The sequence below is a fragment of the Conger conger genome, chromosome 14 (genome assembly GCF_963514075.1).
Source record: "Conger conger chromosome 14, fConCon1.1, whole genome shotgun sequence".
NCBI classification, from domain to species: domain Eukaryota; kingdom Metazoa; phylum Chordata; class Actinopteri; order Anguilliformes; family Congridae; genus Conger; species Conger conger.
The window spans coordinates 12,167,340-12,192,197 of NC_083773.1; the positions used below are offsets into that span (position 1 = coordinate 12,167,340).

General features: G+C 44.4%; 2 protein-coding genes across 6 annotated transcripts in view; one reads left to right on the top strand and one right to left on the bottom strand.

Moving 5' to 3' along the window:
* frmd4ba (FERM domain containing 4Ba) overlaps positions 1-13,888 on the top strand; it is a 58,376-nt gene extending 44,488 nt beyond the window's left edge. For 3 of the 5 annotated variants that reach the window (XM_061219430.1, XM_061219431.1, XM_061219429.1), the window contains 13 exons: positions 3,539-3,615; positions 4,168-4,306; positions 4,990-5,131; positions 5,267-5,400; positions 5,762-5,878; positions 6,360-6,582; positions 6,949-7,005; positions 7,518-7,662; positions 8,523-8,687; positions 8,992-9,740; positions 10,017-10,155; positions 10,535-10,771; positions 11,817-13,888. In XM_061219430.1, the coding sequence (XP_061075414.1) occupies positions 3,539-3,615; positions 4,168-4,306; positions 4,990-5,131; positions 5,267-5,400; positions 5,762-5,878; positions 6,360-6,582; positions 6,949-7,005; positions 7,518-7,662; positions 8,523-8,687; positions 8,992-9,740; positions 10,017-10,155; positions 10,535-10,771; position 11,817 (2,325 nt within the window). In that variant the 3' untranslated portion in view covers positions 11,818-13,888. Of the gene's footprint in view, positions 1-3,538; positions 3,616-4,167; positions 4,307-4,989; positions 5,132-5,266; positions 5,401-5,761; positions 5,879-6,359; positions 6,583-6,948; positions 7,006-7,517; positions 7,663-8,522; positions 8,688-8,991; positions 9,741-10,016; positions 10,156-10,534; positions 10,772-11,124; positions 11,263-11,816 lie in introns of all 5 variants that reach the window. The other 2 variants (XM_061219434.1, XM_061219432.1) reach the window with 2 other exon arrangements.
* Positions 13,889-17,714: 3,826 nt separating this feature from the next.
* arl6ip5a (ADP-ribosylation factor-like 6 interacting protein 5a) lies at positions 17,715-23,969 on the bottom strand. The gene is made up of 3 exons (XM_061220192.1): positions 23,739-23,969; positions 20,709-20,926; positions 17,715-19,331 (listed from the first exon to the last, which is right to left on the bottom strand). Exons 1-3 carry the CDS (start codon positions 23,915-23,917, stop codon positions 19,156-19,158), a joined length of 573 nt encoding a protein of 190 aa, XP_061076176.1. The 5' UTR covers positions 23,918-23,969; the 3' UTR covers positions 17,715-19,155.
* Positions 23,970-24,858: the final 889 nt, after the last annotated feature.

The window sequence follows — 24,858 nt, forward strand, 5'->3', positions numbered from 1 at the left end:
TAATGACCACAGTCTCTCTTCCTCTCTCCCTCTCTCCCTCTCTTTCTGTTCCCTCCCCGTTCAGAGCATGCTCTGGGGTGTGCTTTACAATCGTGCATATTTCATAGATGTTGGCAATGTTCCGGCTGAAAAGACCCGTACAGTCGAATGACGGCGAAGTGCAATTTCAGCGCGGCTCGGTGGCTGCTGGGGGGCTGCGCGTCTCCAGGTGCGTGAAGGGTAGTATGTCCACCCATCGTGCCAGAGTTAGAAATATTAAATTACCGTTTTAATAATTAAAGAGACGTTAAAAGGACTGACAGTCTCCGTAGCTGTAAGCCGTGTCAAAGCGCCCTCCCATCCAGTGTAGCGTTAACCCTTCCCTGCTCTGATCTCGTAATATCGTTAAAATACGGAGTAGCTTCATTGACGCGGTTGTCATGGAAGCGGTTGGTTTACATGGCTCCCATCTGTTTCGGTGATTATGAAATGGCAGGGGCGGGGTTCGTCCTGTGAGTTTGCAGGGTGTGAGTCATTGTGACATTTAACACATTTACCGTCAGACTGACGGACACTGGGAGGCTGCAGCAGTGTGTTCTTGGCTGAGCTAGGCCGCACCAGGCCACACATGGAAAACTTTGAAGGCCAAGATTAGATTCCGTTTTTTGGACTTGGTAATCATTTCTCAGTGACCACTCAGACTGTTTTGATATTAGCCATGAAGCAAGGGTGTTTTGTAATGGTGGATATGTTATGGGCTGTAGCATTGTCAAAGTTCTGCAACAGTATTAGAGGCTGAGATCCAGTGGCCATCCGTAAAAGCTCAGTGTTAACTGTCAGTCTTTGTCAGTTTATTGGCTGAGAGTATTGTATTGACATTAGACCATATTTGCCATTTACTGTCATTTTAATGGAATGATTTTGATTTTGCAATAGCGCCATTTTTTGTTTTGTTCCGTGTAGGTAGGCTTTGTTTTAATTCTTAACGACATTTCACTAGGGTGATCACATGATCCTGGTATTTAAGGAGTGTCAAATCACTGGCATATTTTGACAGTGGCTTCATCAGTCCCACACCGGGACTTCTTTTAAAGGGTTTTTTGACGGTTTGCCAAGCTGTGCACCAAGTCAGCACAGCAAGTTCCGTGCTCACCTGTTCAAATACCTTCCAGTCACAGATGTTTGTGTAGTGGAGTGTTGGTGGGTTGGAGGACAGTTTTTGGCCTTACAATGGGAAGGCTCAGTGGGAAGTTTAGAGCCTGCTAGTTCCCATTGTTCATTAACTACCATGCTGTGAATTCAGTGCAAGATTTCATATCCGATTGATTCCCCCAGCATTGCTCTCTGCTGAAACCACGCGGAAGTGTTTACTTGAACTTCCTGCTTACGGGAAATGCCAGTCTCTATGCAGAAATATGCCACAGAAAACCTGTCTTAACTAAAAAATGTCTTAACTAGATAAAAATATAACTAATAAAAATGTAGTTTATGAGGGAAAAGAAGGAGAAAAATACAGTGTAGGATGTTCTGTATCAAAATTTTCCTGATTTAAAAAAAAAAAAAAAAACAATCAACAAAAGTATCACTGTTATTGTCAATGGGACACTTTTTTCCCTACTCAAAAAGGTGACGACAGATTTCTGCATTAACTTCCTTTTTGGACAGTAAGTCTGTCATGCACTAATGTTATGTCACTTAAGCTGATTTATGTGTTTTAATTGAGGAGGAGCAGTAGATATTCTGTCACTGTGAGAGGTTTTAATTAGGCCAGTGTGGCTGTGTGCTGTGAAATTCCCCTGTGGCAGGTAGGCCCCTGAGCCCTGCGCTTGTTTTCACAGGGAGGTGTGGAGTGTCGGGCCGCAGTGGTCTGCCGATTAATGATTAGACGGAAGTCGTAGATTCCTGAAATATTTGTCTTGGGAGGCAGAGGTGGTGGTGGTCAGAGCCAAGGGAGGGATTTAATAAACTCCAAACTAGGCGATAGCAGGGTTCCCCACACATGTGAAGATACTTGAATAAAGGAAATGAATTTGAAGACTTATGTGTGATTCATCTAATCTGAGAACTGACGAGACTGAAACGCAGGTAAAATAATCTCTTGCTCTGGTGAGAGACTGGAGTGTGTGTGAGTGTGTGAATGTGTGTGTGTGTGTGTGTGTGTGTGTGTGTGTGTCTGTGTGTGTGAGAGAGAACCTGTTTTTCTGGTTTGCTGGGGGAGGAAGTTGGTGTGAGAGCAGAAATGGGGAGCTAGCATTCAGGGCAGTCTTGAGTGAAAGTATCATGGCTTCCAGCAAAGGCACGCGGATACTGGCCTGAACCGGAGCTTTCAGTCGATCAGGTGGGTGCGGGCGCTCGTGAGGTGTGCGTGATGTCAGAGGGAGGGGGAAGGGGGCGGAGCCTACACGGCTGAAACTATTGCAACACCTTTCAGAATCGAATAGAGGAGTGCATTGTTCACGGAAGCACTAGCTCCTGTGGATTTAACACAACTTTGTCAGTTCACACGGGATTTAATAAGCGCTAAACTCTTCAGGTAAGATCACTCTTCATTTACAATTAGCAAACTGTAAGGGGAATGAAATTAGATGGTTTTGTTGTGGTTTGCTCTTTTTTTGCTCGTACTGATTTTGTTTCTTTAAAATATGTACAATCAATTTTATCTTCTGAAATGAGCTGTACATCCATAGACTGTCAGTTGAACGTTGAAATACATTCAGTTGATGTTAAATTTAGAATTATTTATATCTCACCAGTAAGCATTATGTACTATACATCTGAGACAGATCAGATTTTTTAATTGAAGGTCATGTGGCGCTGTACAAAGTAATGGTGCTTGCTTCCGGTCGTTCCGGGTGAGTGATAGCCTTTTTTTGTGGGATCCAGTTTATTTTGTTGGTGTCAGGCCGAGACCTCTCTTCCCCCCCAGTACTTGTATGACTGTGTCGATGTAGCATTTCCTGGGATGAGATCAGGAGAATGGAGTTCGCTGCAAAACCTTTGAAGAACAGCCAGTCTCTCCTCAGCAGATGTGTTCTGGGTATAGCTTCTGCCCCATGGTTGGCATTGTGCCTCCAAGGCTAACTCAAACGCATCGCTCGCCAGACGAAACCTGCGCTATGGAGGGTTCTCATTAGACAACAACTGTGCAAGTTGACGTTTATTCTCGAGCTGGACTATTGCTACATAGCAATCTGTAACCGTAATGTGAGCAGTAATCCTTTTTATGCTTTGCTGGCTGTATGTATAAATAATGCTGACAATGCTGCAAGAGCAGGTTAGGCCTGTTGATTTTGGAGGGGTAATGGTGTGGTTTCTTCGCTGGTATTTCATGAATTCACACCTGGAACAGAACCTTATCATTCCGTCAATTGTGTCCCGGGAACTATGCTGTGCATGGTTTTGGGGTCGTTTTAACACAATAGAGTCTTCGACAGTTAGGAGTGTTTTCAGTCTGCCGTTCATGTCATCAAAGCATGCATCCCCTGGTTATTGGCTTCCTTTTTCTTTACCTTTTGGTTGTTCTTGCACCTGACTTTATGTCCCATGTCTCTTCCCATAGTTGTACCAGTGGAAGCAGCTGGAGAACCTGTATTTTCGTGAGAAGAAATTTGCTGTTGAGGTGAACGACCCCCACAGGTGAGAAGAAATGGGGACCGGGCTGTTTCTAAAACCCGCCGAATCTGGAGGGTTATCCCCTCTCCTCGAGTCTGCAGTCTTCTTCGTTAAAAACACTAGGTTCAGGATAATAACCACAGGTTTATATTCTGAGAAATGTCTGGTTGAGTATCGGTCTTCCTGCATTTACATCTATTGTGATGGTGTGGATTACCTGCTCTACAAAGCAAAGGGACTGCCTTCCCACAGTAAAGGAACAGAGCTATGCGTCGATTTTAGCACTTCACGCGAGGGTGCACCCACTCATTGTGTTGGCTAGGCTGCCCCAGCGGTAATTAAAAGTCGCTGAGGCGAGACTCAGATGTGCGTGTCACTACCTACCAGGGGTTGAAATGGTGATGATTGTATGAAAGTTCCCACGGACAGCTGCTGTACATTGTTTAAAAATGCATACAGAATACATTTTTGTTTTTGGCTTTGGAGCCTGTTTCTGCATATCCTGTTTCCACTGGAGCAGCTGCATGTGGGTAACTGTATGTGCGCGTGTCTGTGTCTGCGTCTGTGTCCGTGCAGGAGGGCAGTGTCCAAGCGCACTTTTGGGCAGACTGGTCTGGTCATCCACACTTGGTATGCCAGCCACTCTCTGATTAAGACCATTTGGGTGATGGCCATCAGTCAACACCAGTTCTATTTGGACAGGAAGCAGAGCAAAGTGAGTACTCAGCACTGTGACCTTTAACTCGCCAAACCCCTCCATCTCTGTCACTGCTGGCCATCCCCTCTCTGCATGCCCAACACCTGCCTCTGTCTGAGGTCACATCTGGACCCGTCTGTTTTTCTGTCTGTTGCTGGACTAGCAATGTTAATTCTGTGGCCACCTCCATTGTGTCCATTTGCATGGATGTTCACATTAGTGCAATATTTACTTCATTTTAAGGATTTTCATCTTATTATGAAAGATTTTCATACTCAAGAAATACATCATAACTCATTCTTGAAGTTAAAGTCTTGGCTTCCTGATGCTGATGTTCTTGTATGCTGAAGTTGTAATATGGATATCCAGCACTATCAGAATGTTGTTGTTTTTTTGTGAAAGGAAGCAGACCCGAGACTGATGCTTTGAAAACGGCTATTAAATGCATGAGAAGAATTTTATATTTTAACTTCTGTTTTTAAACTTTATTCTTTTTAGTGAAATTGTGCAAAGAGATATGATTCTGGCAGTAGTAAACAGGCAGGAATGAACTGGAGCTTAGTGTTTTGGGAGACAGATGGCATGGCGGGGCTCTGCTGAGGCACTCCTGTCAGTGAGTGATGAGACTCCACTCAAACAGAACACACTCTTAATGCCTCTTAGGATCCTGATGATGCAAGTGTGTAATTCTCCTCCTGCAGGCAAAAATAACCACAGCCAGAAGTTTGGGCGATATCGCCATGGACCTCACAGACGTAGGGGCTCCGCGGATCAGCAAGCTGGGATGCCTGGACGTGAAAAACCAGCTGATCATGGCCAGCAACGGCAGCCTGGTGTCTACAGGTAGGTGCAGGTGTTACAGGGGGAGGGAGGCGGGGGATGGCCTGGTTTTCAGCCGCTACGTCGTACGTCTTTGTTCTGGATGAAGAATCGTACCTGGGTGAAAACGCGGCCCGTTTGTGCTGTCCTTGTGCGCAGGGTCAGCTGACTCCGAGGTGAGCGAGGAGCAGAAGAAGGAGAAGATCTGTGAGCTGAAGAAGAAGGAGAAGGAGCTGCAGGAAACTTTGGCCCTGAAGGTGGAAGAGCTCAAGGCGCTGTGCTTGAGAGAGGCTGTGAGTATATCCAAGTCACTCACTGCAAAAGAAATGTCGGTTTTGGTCTTTTAATCGGACCTAAAACTCAAAACTTAAGAATTTTCTTTCTCTCAAGTAGAAATATTGGCTTCCTCTAAGTTGCTTTTTGGTTGAGAAGTGCAATTTTCTTACCACACTGGTAAATCTTGAAATAAAAAAATATAATAAAATATCTAATATATATATCTAATATTAGCAAAATAAAATCATATAAATACAATTTTGAGTCCAGATATAAGACTTATTGACTTATATTGGTTTTCGCTCGGTCTTTTTTTTTCTCACTCATGTCACTGTGAGACAATATGGTGGATGTATTTACTCTCAATGTCATTATCAGGCACTGACTGGAAGGCTGCCCAAAGACTACCCGCTGTCCTCAGGCGAGAAAGCCCCTCACATCCGACGCCGCGTGGGCACTGCGTTCAAACTGGATGACATGTTCCCATACAACGAGGTACGTATGCGCATTTCCAGCTGCCTGTACTGTACCACCACGTGTCCTGCATACCCGCTCTGAAGAACCATGTACTGTATGCAGCTTCAGAAGGACAAAGTGCGTTGGGTGTCAGTGGTTAACCGTACTGAACACATAGCCAGGGATTTACACGCTTCAGGGGTTAAATACCTTTGCTATTTGACCTGAATATCTTTACAATATCAGTACGATATGTTCTTACTTGGAAAATGTGAAAGATATGCAGACGTGTGTGGGTTGTGTCGGGGGGAAAAATATTGTTAGCTGAAAATAAACTCTAAATAAATCTTGAATCTTAAAATGCATTATGTGATTATTAAGAAAATCTCATTTAAATAAGAGTACATAGGATGTGTGAGTGTGGGAGAGTGTGCCTAAGCCCTGCTGTTCTCGTGATCGGTGAACTCCCTTGGTGTTTTTGTACTGCTGTGTTTTTAATCCCACGTCTGTCATCGTGCAGGATCCTTACCTGAGAAACCTGGAGAGCAGGTTTGCTCTCCAGCAGAAAATCGTCGAGGCAGCCAAGAAGCTGGCCAGCGAGCCTGAGCTCTGCAAAACCGTGAAGAAGAAGAGGCGGAGAAACTGCCAGGACGCCATGAGGAAGATGAAGGACATCGAGGTCGAGATCAACTCTTATCGGATCAGGACCGGGAAGAAGCCCACGCATCCTGTGATCCTGGCCGGTACGGGAGTCTGGCGTCGTTTAGGCACCTAACTGGGTGCATTCTCCACATCTCTGCTTCCCCTGAAGGTTGTCGGACATTGAGGCATGCCGCTGTTGCCTCTATCCCAGACTAGCTGTGAAGGACTCCTCCAGTTGTATTGTGGGATGGCTGTATTGATTTTGTAGTGTGCATAACCATGTTTTCACACAACATGTCTGCCAATGTTTTTAGCGACTGTATTTTTTCACTGTTATAGTTTGCACAGAGGGGCCTGCTCTTGCGCCATTTAGTCGCTAAACTGTATGTATATGTATATTTATTTTGTAAAATAAAATTATTTATATTTTTGGCCACTCTGAAATGACGAATTGCTGTCTCTCTCAGATGAAGGAACTGCGGCAGATCTGTGCTCCCTCTCTGACAGCTTGACATTGGACGAGAGTGAGTTACATATGCGGCAAATTAACAATTACGTTTGCTAGCTTGTGTGAGCTTTGTGTTCCAGAGATTTCTGAAAGATTATGTGTTAAGGAGTATTCAATATAGCACAATTCCTAACTAGCCATTTATTTCTGGTTGTGACAGGAATCAGAATTGCTTGTTTTAATTCTATGTAAATCTTGGCCCTTCTTCTTGGTTTTACTAATTTGTTAATTGAGTATTGAACCCTTTGAACATTTCCTACAATTAATGGCAAAACATTTAGCTCCAGACCTGCCAAGATTCTCCCACAATTTCTTCACTGAATGAACTAAAAGAAAAAAGTGATTAAGTTTCTGTGCTAGCAGCACTTATTTAACTATTGCACGAATACCATTGAATTCATGTACACTTGCTCAGATTCTGGTTGCAAATGTGAGTAAATCAGTTGCACTACACAGCCATGTAACATTTATGATGACACCAATGAGTCTTGTGCTGTGTCCTGATTGGCCATTTGCCCATCTGTCCAGATGTGTGTGCTGGACTCCAAAGGCAGCGATCGCGGTCGGTGCAGTACTCGCCTGGCCCCAGTCTCACCGAGTCCATGGGCTTCGAATACCTGCCTGGCAGACGGGGTTCTGGGAACAACCAGCATATAGATATGGGCCTCAACAGGTAGGACCTGCTATGTCTCTCTCTCTCTCTCACTGAGATTAGTTAGCATAACAATGGATAGGATTATGTTGCCAGCACTTTCTGAAACACAAAGGGATTAGACGCGTATTCTAAAAGCCAACATTACTCACGGTTTTTTTTTGGTCCGAAATTTTGCAGACGTGTCAAGAAATATCGGAACCTATGCGGGTTCGTTACCCTCAGGTCTAGTACCTAAAAAAACGTGCTGCGAAGATTTCGTGAAAGGAAAGTTACGGTAATGCGAGAAACGCCTAGAGAAAGGTCGTTCCCCTCTACCCTACAATTTGTTTTTGTGCGGTTCAGTACATCCAGCAGACATTGTTTTTCTTGGAGGCCGCAAAAACAGCAGCTAGCTAGTACCAACCTGCAGGAATGAACCAGCCCTGCATTCCTCCTGGCTGCCTGCAGCTGCCTCCCCGGTCCCTGCTTATCAGACACGTTTAAAAATAGAGGGAATAAGCATGTCTCTGCCTGACTGCGGCAGCCCAGACGACAATCGCAAGGAAAGCACTGCAGCGGAAGAGGGAAATCTGGAGAATTTCACATTAAAACCGTATCAAGCTGTGATAATTTACTGAATTACCTGGGTAAAATGTTCCTGTACACCAGACTGTAAATGATTCAGACCTCGAAGATCGTACATGTTTTTTCATGTTAAGTGCTTTTCTTCCCGCAGACTGCCTTAATTCCGCCTCGAATCGATTATGCAGGTGGTTTCATTTTTATTTGTTGGATTTTCTTGTTTTGGAGTCGGCGGGACTCTGGGCTCCTGCAGCGATAAGCGCGGCGGTCTTGAGGAAATCGCCCCTGTGAAAGCATTGTTCTTATCTGTGTCTCAGATTAAAATACAGCGAGGTCCAGGATCCGCTGCACTACAGCCACAGAGACGCCTTATCGACGCACAGCAGCCCCTACAAGCTTCCATCCCGACAGCCCCGTGACGCACAGAGCATGCCCCCCACCCCAATAATGACCCGCAACGCCTACAGCAGCATCCAGCTGAGGTGAGACCCCCCCCCCCTTTCCCTGGAAATGAGTCACCGCTTCTGCTTTCTTTGCTTTTTATCCCTTCATGTTTCAAACGTCAATTCTGGTCGACAGTTTGGCAGTAATTAGAAATGACGCTCCAATTAGATGTTGGATTAATTCTGTGTTAATGCTCTGCAGTCTGCTTTCGTAATGACAAGTCTTCTGTGAAAAGTGCTGTTCCGGTAAAATCGAATTGGAATTGTAGAGGAGTGGATCTTTAGCGATTGGTCCTCTCTTGGTGTGATTGAGATGCCTGATGACTCGGCGTTTCTCCCGCAGGTCGGACGAAGACGCCCAGCTCTTCCGGCAGCGGAGCGGCAGCCTGGAGTCCCAGTCGCAGTTCCTGGCGGTGACGGAGCCCCCGAACCCCCCCTTCCCCCTGTCCCCCGCCCGGCGGAGCAACAGCACCGAGGTCCTGGACGACGGCTCGTCCTACACCAGCCAATCCAGCGTGGAGTACAGCTTCCACGGCAACCCCACCTCCTCCCGCCCCCGCGGGCGCTGGCGCCACAAGAAGAACGTCTACGCCAACTCGGGCAGCATGCCCAACCTGGCACAGAACGACGGCCACTGCTACGCCTACCAGCCCCCGCCCCAGCCCCGCCAGACCTCCACCGCCTACTACGTCACCGGCTACCCCTGCCACCCCGACCCCGAACCCTACCCCAACGTCTACGAGAGCGAACTGGAGGGCCACTACAACGTCAACCCGGCCTACCACGCCCCGGCCTACCACGGGCACGACCGGTACGCTCACTACGGCGAGGACGAGGTGGACAGCTTCGCGCAGAACCCCTACGCCACGCTGCGGCCGCCCAGGAACCGGCCGGGGCCCCGGGGGGGCGAGCAGCTGGCCAAGAACTTCCAGAAGGCCCTGGTGGCGGAGCACCTGCGCGGATGGTACAACCGCAACACGGGACACAAGCACGTGAGCTACGACTACGACCGCGGCTCGCAGCAGAGCCTGGGCTACCAGACCATGCCGGCCCCCTTCGGTAGCTCCAGCAGGGCCACGTCCTACTCCTCAGGTAGAGGCTTCTGTGCGTGTGCGTGTGTGTGCCTATGTCTCTAGTCCAGTCGCCCATAACCGAAATGTCACTGCGACTAAACTGGCCACATGCCACAGTGCATTGTGCTCACTGCGACTAAACTGGCCACATGCCACAGTGCATTGTGCTTCACTAGCAAATTAGCCGAGCTAACCCCGCTACACACGGACGGCTACCTTCAGCGGTGGGTCCTGCAGTGTGTGCTAACATTGGTGTGCTAATTTGTTTCTCAACTGTATTTATTTACTTTTGTAGTCTCTTCAGCCGCCAGTGCTGGAAACTGGCGCAGTCAGTTAGCCGTGGGGCTAACGGAGTACGACATGTCTCCATCGCCCCAGCAGCCTTACCCAGGGTCCTACAGCACAGGCTACAGCAGCACCCCCTCATACAGCAGGTGAGCAGCCACCGGCCTCCTCTGCGTTCCTGTTAGCCTTTTCTAACCTTCTATAAACACTGGGTCAAGGACCACTGTTTGATACTTGACCTTTCTCTGTAAAATCCCACTGCTCTTCTGTCGATTTAGTCCTAATCTTGTAAACGCTTGACTGACCTGCTACACCCGTAACTTAAATATCCTGAAAGTAGCTTTCTGTTGCTTATACTTTTTGTTTTGAAAATGTCTAAATGCAGCAGCAGTTCAGGGGCTGGTTAGCTATGATGCTAGCTGTCTCCTGGATTACAGTGAGCCCCCAGCATAAGGAAGGCAGCTGCTCCCTGTCTTGTTTTCAGAGCTGACTCTCACCCTGTCTCCCACGTTGGCCGCTCTCTTATAGATACGGCTCCTGCCAGCACTCAGAGTGCCCCTGCCACAGCGCTGAGAGCCCGCAGCGCTGTGCCTTCCTGCCCGCTAGCCCTTCCTCCTCCTCTTCCTCCTCCTCCCTCCTCTCATCCCTCCCTCCCTCCTCCCCTCGCTGCGTGGCGGAGCGACCGGGCCCCGCTCCCCAACAGCCCCAGAGCCTCAGAAACGAGCGGCTCATTAAGTACCCCCACGCTAAATGTAGCCCACGATAGTAAGTAACGGCTTTAGGAGTGTGCTTTTTCCTCATCAGTCTTGTCCCTTTTGGTTCTGTTTTGCAGTGAACTAAAATGTGCTGGTCCATGTAGTAGGCTTGATTAATTCCGCTTCTTTTTTCATTTTTTTTCTTTTGCTGCTGAAATTGTAAGAGCATGGCTGTCAATTTGTTTCTGTGTTTGAATTTTTTTTTCTTTTGTTGTTCCTCCCCCCCCCTGCCAGAAAACTTACCCAAATAAAAATCCAGAGGTCACATTTCTCGCGTGTGCGAGTCTCACGCGAGCAACACTTTATTTCTCTCTTCCGCCTCGCGCGACTATGTCACTCACTCTCCCAACCTCTCGCGCACAGATTTCCCGCAGAGTATGTGTCGAGGAGATCTGATATGATGATGGTGCGCACCCCAGAGTCAGTTGAGATGTATGGGGCCGTTGCCAGTTGTTCTGGCGGAAGACGGTTAAACCGCTAATGGGTTGGCGTGAGAAACGGGTGAGCTGCAAAAAACACACGCCGAGCGCACTGCTGTCCGTCGGTGTGAGGCAGCCGTCCGCGGCTGGCGCGCTGCGCGAATCTGCGCACCCTTCTCCCCCCCCCTCGCTTCACGTTAAGGCTGGTGGCGGGCAGGCTTGCTGTGGAGCACCTGGTGATTCTGTGTGAGAAGCACAAAATGTGACCCCTGCATATTTTCCATTGGCTGGTGTGTTCGAGCCTCGGGCAAACACGACAGTGCTGCTGTGTGTATTTGTTGTCGGCGAGTGTGGAAAAAATTTAACCCTGAGTTGAAGTAAAGGACTTCCATTGGTAACCCCCAATTGTTACGGATCACCGCGGTTAATTTGGCTGAAATTGTTTTGCATGGTCGGTGTCGTTCGGTCATGGCTTCCCGTCTCATTGGCGGCCCCATCTCCGCGCATGTTCCATTGGCAGCTCAGGGTTAAACTGTTGGGTTCGTGTTTCAGAGCGATGTGCACCTGTGTGTCCGTGTTGCGGTTGCGGTCGACCCCAGGGTTTCTCACCTTCGCTTATTGTCTTTTTGTTTTCAGGTCGTACGTAGACGTGAACCAAATGGAAACGCCCACCTGCAGTCAGATAAACAGCAGTTTAGATCCAGAGGACCAGATGTTGTACTGGCACGAGGACTCCAAGCCTGGAACGATAGTCTAGGGCGCTGCCAGCAGCCATTGTCTGGACACACACTCTATCTATCTCTTATTTACATGTGCCTTGCACCACACTTTTCAGGCAAGGATTTCTCCAAAAAGCCAAAAGCAACAACAGCCGAGGAATCGAACCACACAAATGCAAAACCTGTTCTGAAATTGATCCTGTAAAAAAGCCCTATGCTTTCAGACATGCAGCATTGAACAGAGGTAGTTGAGTTTTGGGCTTGTGTGTGTGTGTGTGTGTGTGTGTGTGTGTGTGTGTGTGTGTGTGCGTGCGCGCATGTGGGTGCGTGATGTGTGTGGGTGCGTGTGTGTGCAGTGATGGCACTTCAGTTACAGACTTGAATGGCACTTGGAAAAGGCGGGTGTGGGGTTCAGACTCGCTAGCAGCACAGTAAGGAAACTAACTTTACCACTGAGCACACGGCCCTGTTGAAGGATAGTTCAGACTGACTGACCGCCTTGAGAATCTCAGGAGCTTTTTGAAATGAAGGACCCGCCGCACAACAGCTTGGAGTACAGCTCGTCTCTAGATCAATAGAATCTGTAGAAACATCCTGGCACAACTACGTATGCACACAGTTTTCTTTCAGAATTGGAATGCTAACCTTTTTCCCGTGATAATTGGTACAATATATAATTTATGATGGCTGTATGCAATTTTATATGTAATGTTGAAGTGCGCAAGTGTCCCAGTGAAACGTTGCACCCCATGAATGTTTATGTCTAACGGTCTCCTTTTCCTGATTTCCTTAACATGTTGATAATCTATGATAAATGTTGGCAAACAGATCCTCAGAAATCGTCATTTTAAGCACTCGTGGGTTACCTTTGTACTGTGTTTTAGGGATCTGTTGTTTTGCATTATGGCATTGCAAAGTAACGCGCCTCACAATTTTGGCCATATTACTGCCCGATTACAAATATCATGCAGTTTAGCCATTTACATGCACATGAATTATTTTTAATTTGTACAAAATATTTTTTAATTCATTTTACCAGTTATCACCGTTTTGTAGTTCACAACGGCTCCATCATAGAATCCCAGATTTTTCTAAGATACGTATTTGCATCCCATGCTGGATTCCATGGTCTGGTGCTCTTCCCTCGCGACAGAAGGGATTTGTATGTACTTGTTCATATTGTATATATGATGTATTTGGGTTTCTTTTTTGTGATCATTTTTTTATGTGTTTAAAAGCATGTAATATATAGTAAACTATTTGTTTGGTAAGCTGGTTCTTAGTCATTTGTATCTTTTATTACTAAATGCATTTCAATTAAAAATGTAAACATTCAAAGGAATATGCCTTTATTATTTAGAACATTTTTAATGAATTAAAAAAAATGTAATTGGTTGTAGTTTTATTTAAAGAATACTGCTTTCCAATAGCTTGACCTAGATCATTCTATATATTCCAGACCATTGTAGGTATTATTCTAGAACGTTCATGGTTTTATTGCATCCAAGAGAGAAACTGGCCAATACCAGTAACTACCTTAATAAGGTAGTTGTTCAACAGGAAGTGTTTGCGACCTGTTCAGTTTCCTCACATTACTGCGAGTCATAACCATACATTATCTTTCATACTATCCTCATTTCATGCTTTTACTTCTAATTTATTACTTTGGTGCATGTGTGGCCTTTAACCTTACCACTCTGAGTTGCTGTTAGAGTGTAATTATGAGCCAGAGGTTATGGTAATGGCAGGAGAAGTCCCTCTGGGGATGCATAATTCAGTTAGACTGATTAGATTTAAATCCAGATCAATTTAATTAAATGGCTGAATTAATTTGTCTTGAGCCTACATGATTAGTATATGGCCTTTTACAGTAATGTCACTACTACGTGAGATGTGTAGTTTTCTTCTGAAAAGGGATTTTTGTCAAAAAATGAAAACCTAATCAATTCTTCCATTTCCAGGAGTAAACCATTAGTGTGTTCACATGGATATCAGGGATTGGTGTCAGTTTGTGTGTTTGGCAGCATTGGTTCCAGGTGCCATTTTGTGTGACAGCTTTGCACGATCAGCCATGAACACTGAGAAATCTCCCTCCCCTGTTTCCCAGCCTGCATTGTTGCTATGGCTTATCAGCACTGCAGAGTCAACAACCATCCAATAACGCTGCTACACAGGGGCAGCTCACCTGCTAATTGCGTCTAGATACGCGCTGCGCTGTATGGGAGTTGTATCTGCTGATTAAAGTAAAGCAGTTGCAAGACAACCAAATTAATCTGAAAAGTGAAATGTTGTTGAATATTTTGCACCAAAAACCTGAGTACATACATGGAAACGACTTCAGTCAAACTAATTATGGTACTCGGGGACACACCGACTTTATTTATCTTACTCCTATTATAACCAGTCAGGCAGGTTTTCCCTCCTTGAAATGAAAACGGACCAGTTTGTTAGAAGTGTGATTGGGCACTCCCACTCTGTCCCCCTGTACTCCTGCTCCCCAGCATTTCATGTGGGCTGGAGGGTGGGGCTGACACGAGCAGGCCACCGATCAATGGTGCGGGCTGTCCGAAAATCTGACCTCCCCTTCCTCTTCCACCCAGCCCCAGACCCGACTGGAAGCAGACCCTGGCACTCCCAGAAAACCAAGAATGTAGCTCCTCCCCCCACCCCCCCACAGCCCAGGAAGGCTCCCAGCCTGCACATTCCTTCACTCGCGGCTTAATATCCGTTCACTTAAAGGCCACCTCCACAGCTTTGGTTCTGTATCCCTTGCTTCAGCGAGACCAGCTTTTTGCAAGCGTTTGTTTCTGTGAGTTCTCACCTTTTCAGGCATGTGGAGTTCAGCTGCTGCTGTCTCTCTCCCCACTCACCTCTCCCAGATACCAGCTGCACAGGAACATCAGGAACACTTTCCCAGTTGAGTCATGTTTCAGAAAATAGAACGATAGCATATGCCCGTCCAGAATACCCTCCCTCGTCTCTGTCAAACGGGCCCGTTGTCAGTGAGGGTGTGTTCCCTAAACCGACCAGGCCTGGAATGTGCAGATTATGTATCTTATGATACTTGGTCTGAGAGAACTCTGTGACGGTGGAGCACATTTAAGCTGGAGAGGTTGTGGAAATGTCAGGGGGGGTAGGACACCTACATAGTCACTCCCCGATGGGTTTGTGGGAGTGAGAGTCCAGCTGCATGTCGTGGGGAGAGTATACTCATCACACACTTTATCGGCTGGTGTGGGACAATGATGTCTGTGTAGCTGAGGGGGCGGTTTCCTGGCCCTGGGGTTCCCAGGATATTATCTGCATTTTATGTATTTTGGGCCACACTGATTTTGTGTGAGAAAAGGGATATTTACGGGTAATGACACACTTCCGGTAACTCCAAACCAGCTCGTTCAATCCTTAAACATATTTTAGCAGATTGGTTGGACTTCATACAAGGTTTGCATCAAAAGCCAAATTCATGGAGGACACCTCAGTAAAGGATTTTAATATCCAATCGTAGGCATAGGCTTTTCCCATTACTGCTGTGTCTTAAATGAATTTGGAGAGTGCAGACAAGCACACGTGATGGGCCATGAACCACACCCTGGTCCTCAGAACTGAAGAAGACTACCGAGTGACAAGAGAAGAATAGTTCTGTGGAAGCACACATGCGTTGAGAAGATTTGGGGTTGGAAAATAAACGTATTTTCCAACCCCAGGTAAAGGACGTAATGAGGACATCACACACACCGCTCAGAAATGTAAACCACTCCCCTACAGTGTGCATCTAATGCCTCACGAGCAGCTGAAATGCCAGTTTGGTGAGCTTCACCAGGGAGTCTCAAATTAGCCCCAATCAGTGTAGGCCAGATAGGTGAGCAGTGAGAGTAACAGTTTAACCTGTCATCAGGGTTTTGAGGTTAAGCAGAGCATGCTGGAAGCCCAAGAGACATTGTACAACTGACACTACTGTATTTTATAGGGTTTGCTTCAAAGCCTGATGCTTTGCATGAAACAGCTGACCAATACAGAATGTTATGTGACTCCATTCTGCTTGTTTCCCTTCACAAGGCTAATCCATGAACACATGGAAATAAAGAGCTCCTGTAATTCATGTTTAATCGACTAAATTACTTCCATTTATCAAGTGTTTATTTCTTCAACATTGGAGAATCATCTGGAAATTACAAGGTCTGCTTGTCATTGAATCCTATTGACTTCTAAGCTGCTGCCTGTATTCAATTTACCCAAATGAGAGAGGAAATTGTAATTCACTTCTCTCATTTGCATGGCCAATGCCTTCCTTTGTTACATATTCCCTCCTGAATGTGGAACATGGGCAGAAATAAAAATTACTCGCTAGTTATCCAGCTAACTCAATAATCCTGCTTGGTGAAACACGGCCCTGATGGTGTAGAGCAGCTCTACTTCCCATTTTGCTACTACGCTTTGTTTGGGTCACCACCTATTACATAGCCCTAACAGTCTCTCAACCTAAGACGTGCTGTAGGCCCGTTCAAGGACGATTTTCACTGAGGACACACCTGCTTGTGAGCATTTACACGGCTGCTGGAAACAGCTTTATGCAAAGGCGCGGCTGCTGGTGAGGATTTTCGGAAAAAGACGTGCGCCTGTTTGGAAGGATCAACTCAACAGCTGCAGAATAGGAGAAACCAAATGGTGCTGCTGTACTCGCCAAGCCCGTCAAAGGGCCGATTTTACTGATGTCTTATGCTGGCAGGGCTTTCTTCTTCAAATTAGCCAATGAGGTCTCCTTGAAGAGTTTTTCCAAGGAAAAGTACTGGGAGGCAAACATTAATCACTCTTCCCAGCAAGTGGAGAAAACAAACATACTGCCTCGTGACTGGTCCTGACCTCGCACTCGAGTGCCTTGGTGCAGCGCTTTCTCCAGACTTAGTCTCTTTGCCTCTTTCACACACCTTCAGCTAACATATAAACATGGGAAAAGCCAGGCCACTTCTAATGTTGAGTAATTTACAGTGCAGCCCATAAGTATTTAGACAGTGGTGCAATTTCTGTTCTTTTGGCTGTCCTCCAGCACATTGGATTTGAAATGAAACGATGAATGTGATGTTAAAGTGCAGACTCACCTTTAATTTGAGTCTAATTATATCCACACTGGGTGATCCATAGAAGCATTACATCCCTTTTTATACAAAGTCCCTCCATTTTAGAGGACCACCAAAAATAATTGGACAGTTGTCTTCTCACCTCTTTCTGATTAGTCAAGTGTATTCAATTGCTTCCTTAGTGCAGGTATAAGAACACTTTAAAGTATCTAGTCTTCATTCTATGCTTTTGATTGCCTTTTGAGTATGTTAGGGTGTTTGTTAACATGAGGACCAGAGTTGTGCCATTGTCAAGCAAGCCATTATAAACTTCCATAGAAAATACATTTCAGTCCAGTACTGAACTTAATCTGTACTAGTTAATAATAATAATAATAATAATAATAATAATAATAATAATAATAATAATACTAGCTGTCAAGGCCAGAGTCCTGAGTGCGTTAGAGCCTTTTCACAGTCTAAGCCTAAAGCATGCAACACCAATAACAATATAGCTCTACCATTGTCATGTATGACATTAGTATGGATTTGCTGACACAGCAACCCAGAGAGAGGCCTACTTAAATGCATGCTAGAATGGGAATGCTGAGTTCACCTGGTGTATTTGCCCTGCAAACATAGCAATGTATAGATTTGGGAAGTTTTTTTTCTCTATCGCGGATGAATGGAATTCATACAATTTGTCAAAACAAATATTTCAGCTTTACAGAGTGTGATAAATAGGAAATGACACCAATACATTGTTTGGATCCTGCTCTTTTTATTGGCATGGAGTAATGAAACTACCTTTGAAGTATAAACTACCCTTTCATGAATTGAAAATAAGCAAAGCATACTGTATATAACAAAGTCACTGACATGGATATTGCTTCCTTTAGAACCTTTTTGGTGTCAGTTGGATTCATTGCAACATGATTAATGGGGGAAAAAAACTCAGCCCATTACCTGGATTATATTCACACAAAGGTTCAGAGATACCATTAATATGCAGTGCCAGGATCAGCAACTACATGTTTGTATAAAGGGTTCTGTTAATATCGTATTTAAATTGACAAATGGATGATATTCTGTGCATTCTGTTACAGGTGTTAAAAAAGCAAGATTTTACATTCACTCCAGAGATCAACTTAATAAAGATTCTTGTGCCATACAGTCCATCAAGTCAGTTATTCCTAATTCAAACTTTACAAATTCTGTATAGACATCGCCCTACAAATTACATCAATAAACAAAAACTCAACAAATCATTTTAAAACTCAATTGACAATGCTAAATCGATAGGGAATTTACAATGCACTCAGTTTGATCATTTTAATTTACAATGCCATTTCACTGTGTCCAACATTCCAAAACAAGAAAAAACAACGATGGGAACAAGAGAAGAGACCAAATCTTGGTTTACATAAGAAGAAAAATGAGAAAAAAAACATTTTCAATCATTTTACCAGACTTGCATAGCTATGATTGCATAAAGGATGTTTGGATGTTTTTTCTTGAGTGCAAAAAGCATAGAGATGTTGCAACCTGTCATTGTTCAAATGCGTATGTCCGCGAATTACCACCAACGTTTTCTTACACGTTGAAATATTATACTTGACCACAGCGGGACTTGATGCGAACAATAAGATGATCATTCTGAGGTAGCACAAGAAACTACATTTCTCCAAAAATATCCAATAAAAACAGCCGCTACAATTCTAGATATTCTTTAATAAATAAATGCAATTCAATCATTACAGGTTTTAGGCATGCTGTAATAGACTAGCATTCTTCTTAATCCAGGCTTAATTAACTTTAATCTTAATTAAATTATCTCAAGTCCTAAATCATGGTCTCTTTCCAAAAATGAGACATTTTTCAACATAAACATTTCTTCCCAAGCAACACACATAATATAAATGCGAGAAACCCGCGGAAACAAACTGTCGAATGCCGAACAGTTGCGAGGCTAGCTTTAACGACGAATTTCATGTCCTTCAGCGGTGAAACTGATAGGCAATCATTTCTTACTGCCTGCTCCTGCCAGCAGTACACAGTTAATGTGCAATACACAGGTACTGTTTACATACAAACGGGGGAAATAATGAGGAATACAAGCTGCCATTAGACAGCCAGGAGAACATGAAAGGAGACAGAACACGGACCAGGGACAGTTGAGGAGTGACGGCTGGTGTCTGGTCTTCACTGTTTTATCTTGCTCTCCAGGAAGTCCTGGATCTTGTTGAAGTTCTCCTCCTGCTGGCCCAGGGCATCCAGGATGATGCCCATGGGCGTCTTCTTTAGCCCCACCCCCTCGATCTTGTTCTCCAGTTTATTCTTCATATTGCGCAGCCTTGTGGAAGCATGTGCAAAGACCACTGACGAAAGAAATACTACCGTTAGCATCGTATTGTAATATTTATAAGAACTGTATTATAATAGAATTTTCTTTTTGTCATAATACATGTAATGTGCTAAAAATCTAAATGAAAGATCAGGAAATAATCATTAGTTGCATTAATGCATTAGATCACACCTACATAATTGAGCTCTGTAATGCATCTCACTGTTGATAATGTTACAATCAGCAGAAAAAATAAAAGTTATATATGTATATATATATATAGATGTAGGTATATATGGTCCAGTATTTTTGTCCATTATTCATGCAAATGTTTGTATACTTCATTTCAAATTACTGATGGTCACATAATGTCATTGGAGGTCTGGATCATTAACTTCCTAATGAACTGGTGTTGGCGTAATTTGAGATTGTACAGCCATTTTTAACCAGACTGTCACAAAATGAAAGACACTTTCCAGAAATAGTATAACTTCTGGATAGCCTCCAGCCACAGCCTTGAAATTCCTTCCAGAAAAAGGCTCTTTTGGAGGGCAGTCTGATGACATGGTGCCCTGCTGAGCTGGCAACATCGGTCAGATGCCTTTCAACATCCTGAATGTCTTCATACAAATTTACTTCTGTACATGTGGCAAGCACACCACAAAATATCCCAGCTTTGTCATAACATAGACTTTACAGTATGGTGGCACTGATAATGTCCTCTTTTTAATTAGCTCGTGGTGCATCCATCTGCCAGTTGCATGACATATGCCAATCTGCTCTCTGTTTCAGGTCTGACTCCATAGCAACCGGGCAACACGAGTCAATAGGATTAGTATAACTCACACGGGAGGAGCTACATGGCATGACCTGCTTTTCCGGCACACTATCATTTCATTTCCCAGCCTGGGTGCCTAAGCCTGCTGTTTACTGCAGCCACGTTTGGTGAATCACTACAACATTACTCAGAAGTTCCCCTTATCCTGGGCAAGCTACATGGCTAACAGTTGACAAATAAGCCTTATCTGGAATTATAAAATAAAAGACACTTCAGCTTGGTATTCAGTGATATAATCCTATTCAATTCCTTTCATAAACTGGACCCAAAAATATATCTGCTGTATTTAAACCCTATGGCCTGTATACAGTCAGCAGTTTGGCCTACAAGCAAATGCAAGCATTGCAAATTTCCTTTTTGGCAAAATGAGCTTGGCAAGTCAGTTTTAGCTGAACCCCCCAAAGTGCACTTGTGAACAAAGGAATCTTGCTTCTAATTGATAGTCAAAGTCAGGGACTTTAATTGAATCCCAGACAATGTGTTTGTTGTACTCCATTTCAGAGACTGCCAGTGGCTGCCAGTGAATGTGTACATATTCCTGTGGAAGGTTGGGAGACAGTGAGGGAAACTTACGGAGCATTGGGAAAGTGATTCCGAAGATGAACACCATGACCCCCCCAAAGAGGGACATCAGGAAGTAGCTGACACCCATAACAGCCAGGACAAAGAGTGTGGGATTCTTCTTCTTGAAGTTCTTGATCATAACCTTGTTCTCCGCACCCCATACTGAGCCCATGAACACCAGGGTGACAACTGCCCCACCCAGGATCATGCCCAGAGGGTTCATAAACCTGAAAAAACACACACACCACACAGAACCATTATAACACAGTATATGTTTTTTAATGTTCTGTAAATTATTCATAGAGTGTTTAAGTCATTAGTGTTCCTGAAAGAAAATGTAAAAACTATTTATGATATCCACGGATTAAATTATGTAAACACAATAAATGGTAAAATAAACTTGGGAAATGTTCCTTGCCTCAGTTATTTAGCACCACCTACTGGTGACATCCTGCAAATACACACTTGGTCTGGTTTTCTCACCACATTTAAAACTACGAGTAAATGCAAAGCTAACACGACTCGAAGAGTGGAAAATTCCACTTCAGTCCAATGCACTTCAAATAAATATATAACTAGCCACAAGCAAACCTTTATACAAGCAGATATAGTTTCACATTCAGTCACAGAGTCCCATTCATTGATTCAGTGCTTTTACAAATCCCATACTCGAGACTTAATCCCGACTAAGCCAGCACCGGCTGTAGCCAGCAGCCCCACAGTGAGACGTATAACTGCCCATAGCGTATTGCAGGGAGGGAAGGCTTCAATAGGCAGCATAATCACAGCCTTATTCTCTCCTGTGGTCAAATGAGCGACTGCAGTCTGTACCAGCATCTTAGTAACGCCTAGACTAGCGTTTGAAGAGCAGCAGTCCAGAGCAGTGCCTGGAGATGGTAGAGAGGGGGAACAGAGGAGGCTTAAGATAAGCATCAGCTGGCTGTATGCTCTCCACGTCACAGCACAAGGGTGCAAAAACATGACCTGCCATTGCAAATGTGGAGATTGAGTTGAACTTATTGCAGCGGGTCAATGTGAGTTTTCCATGTGCCTTTTTTGCGTGTTTTATAGGGGCAGCATGCAGCCTGTTGGCTAAGGTGCTTGACCGGGACTCAAAAGGTTAGTGGTTCAAGCCCCAGTGTAAGATCCCCACAGCTTTTAAGCAAGGCTCTTAACCCAACATTGCTCCTGGTGGGGTTGTCCCTTGCATAGTCTAATCAACTGTAAGTCATTTATGATTAAAGTGTCAGCCAAATAACAAATTAATAATAATAATAATGATAATAATAATAATAATAATAATTATTATTATTATTATAATTATTCGATCCAGAGAAACCCACTATCTGTGAAATATGGCTTAGACATGGTAGTATGGCTACCATTGGAACTGGCTCACTTATCTTCATTGATAATGCTCCTGCTGATGGCACAGCAGGATGACTGAAGTGTTCAGAAACATCTTATCTGCTCAGGCAATGGAATGCCTCAAAACTCATTGGACAGTACTTCACCTTGCAGCATGACAATGAGCCCAAACATACTGCTAAAGCGACAGGATTTTTCAGGACACGACTTGAAGACGGCTGCAGTACAGGCCTGGCAGAGCATCACCAGAGAAGACGCCCAGTGCCTGGTGATATCTTTGGGTCACAGACTTCAGGCAGTCCTCGAATGCAAAGGATTTGCAGCCAGGTTTTGAATGTGACTTCATTCAAAATAATCTGTCCAATTACTTCTGGACCCCTAAAATGGGAGGACCGTGTAGAAAATGGATCAGCCGATATAGATGTAAATGGATGCCTTACAGACCAAATACTTACACACTGTACTGCATGTTCCTAATGTGACTGATCAAAACTAGTCTTTGTACAGCATAGGACTTGTCGGAACTGCACCTGCTGGCCCCCTTGAGTGTGTCTCTGTATCTGTTTAATCTCCTGCAGCAGCTGATATAATTGGGGAGGGCTCAGGGGCTCCGTGGCCCATAGCAACCATGTGTCATCACGGTCAAGTGCCCAGATCTGGCTATTTTTAGAGAATCACTTCAAATTTTGGGCACTGTAAAAAAAAAAAATGGCACTGCTCACCACTTAGTGAACCACAGAACCATGCGATTTCAAACACACTGCAGCATTTTTCCACGGTCACAGATTCATGTCTCACTTTGCCAATACAAAAAAAAAAAAAAAACTTTTTCATGCATTATTGAACTTACAAAATACAACTATTGGTTACCTAATGTTTAGCAAACTTCCAAATGTTTTTGTATTGACATCTTTATCGATTCTGATTGTGATAGTCTGTAAAAGTAATAAGCTGTAGGTCGTATCCGTAATATAGGCCTTTCTCCATATAAGGTCTCCAAACAGGCAACGTCAATTTCACATAAAACTGAGAAGTTTTGCGTGGTGCTCCAAATATTGTCGTTATGGTGGCAATGCCCTCCTCCATTGGTCTGAAGCGCACGTTAGAATCAGTAACCAATCAAGTCAATACAGCACAGCATTACATCAGGGATGGATATATAGCATGAGAAGAACATAGCAGACTGACGTTAGTGAGTTAGTGACGTTTTTTTAAGCTCAACTGTAGCATATCAAATAGCATGTAACTCTAGTTTTGCATATTTGCCGATCGACGTCTGGTTCAGTTGCAAATGTCTGCATTTCTGTAACCGTTCTATCGTGTCTGTGCCCTTCCCTACTTCGTTTCCTGTACTCATAAAAAAAAAAAAAAAAAAACTGAGACCGAGAGTGCATGAACATTACATTAAAACATAGCGAATACGCAATACTGTATTACGGTAGTTTTCCAGTGAATGCCACGTAGAGTACAAAGGCGTAACGTTAAGTGTGCGCAACTATTTAAAGTCGGCAACAAACCGAACCCTTGCGAAGCGGCGGAACCTTTTCAATGTAACGTTAACGTTCATGCTGACAACAACAACAGCCAGAAAAAATAAAAATGATGTGGTGTAATATAGAACACAACAGAGGCCCGAGTTGAAAGTAGCACTAGCTGCATATAGCTACTTACCCCACAATCAGAAAAACAACAATTACCACCGCCAAATAATTTGTCTGATAATATAACAGATTGCTGACAACCCTGTTATTCCATTTGATTAAATCGGCAAGATCTGGTTTGGAGAACCGTTCGGCTCCAGGGAAGAAATCATCCCAGGGTCTCAGTGGTGCAATTTCCACCTTTGCCATAGCTCCAGCCTGCTCCAGCTAGCTCGCCGCTCGTGACAGATCAACAAGCACCGCATCGCGCACAAACGCGTTCATTTCCACTTTCTCGCGATAACCCAAACGAGGCTTCTCAGTACAATCATGCACTCCTATAGGCTAGTGAGTTTCATACAAAATGTTGGACAAATGATAAGTGAAATGTACAATAAAGCATTTTGACAACGTATGTAATATCAGTTCATTTATGACAATCACAATTAACAGAAATGCATGCATTACATTACATTACATTACATTACATTATTGGCATTTGGCAGACGCTCTTACCCAGAGCGACACACAGTTGATTCGACTAAGCAGGAGACAATCCTCCCCTGGAGCAATGCAGGGTTAAGGGCCTTGCTCAAGGGCCCAACGGCTGTGCGGATCTTATTGTGGCTACACCGGGATTAGAACCACTGACCTTGCGTGTCCCAGTCATTTACCTTAACCACTCCATCGCAGGGCACTCACACACTCACACACTCACACACTCACACACTCACACCTACGGGCAATTTAGACTCTCCAATCAGCCTAACGTGCATGTCTTTGGACTGTGGGAGGAAACCGGAGTACCCGGAGGAAACCCACGCAGACACGGGGAGAACATGCAAACTCCACACAGAGAGGCCCCGGCCGACGGGGATTCGAACCCAGGACCTCCTTGCTGTGAGGCGGCAGTGCTACCCACTGCACCATCCGTGCCGCCCTACTACTACTAATAATAATAATAATAATAATAATAATAATAATAATAATAATAATAATAATAATAATAATAATAATAATAATAATAATAATAATAATAATAGGTATCTAGCAAGTTTAAATAGTAAGTATACATAACCCATAGAATGTATAACGTTTTTCTTTCCCATTTGGTTCTTTCCTCATCGAACTCTCCGCACACTCATCTTTGA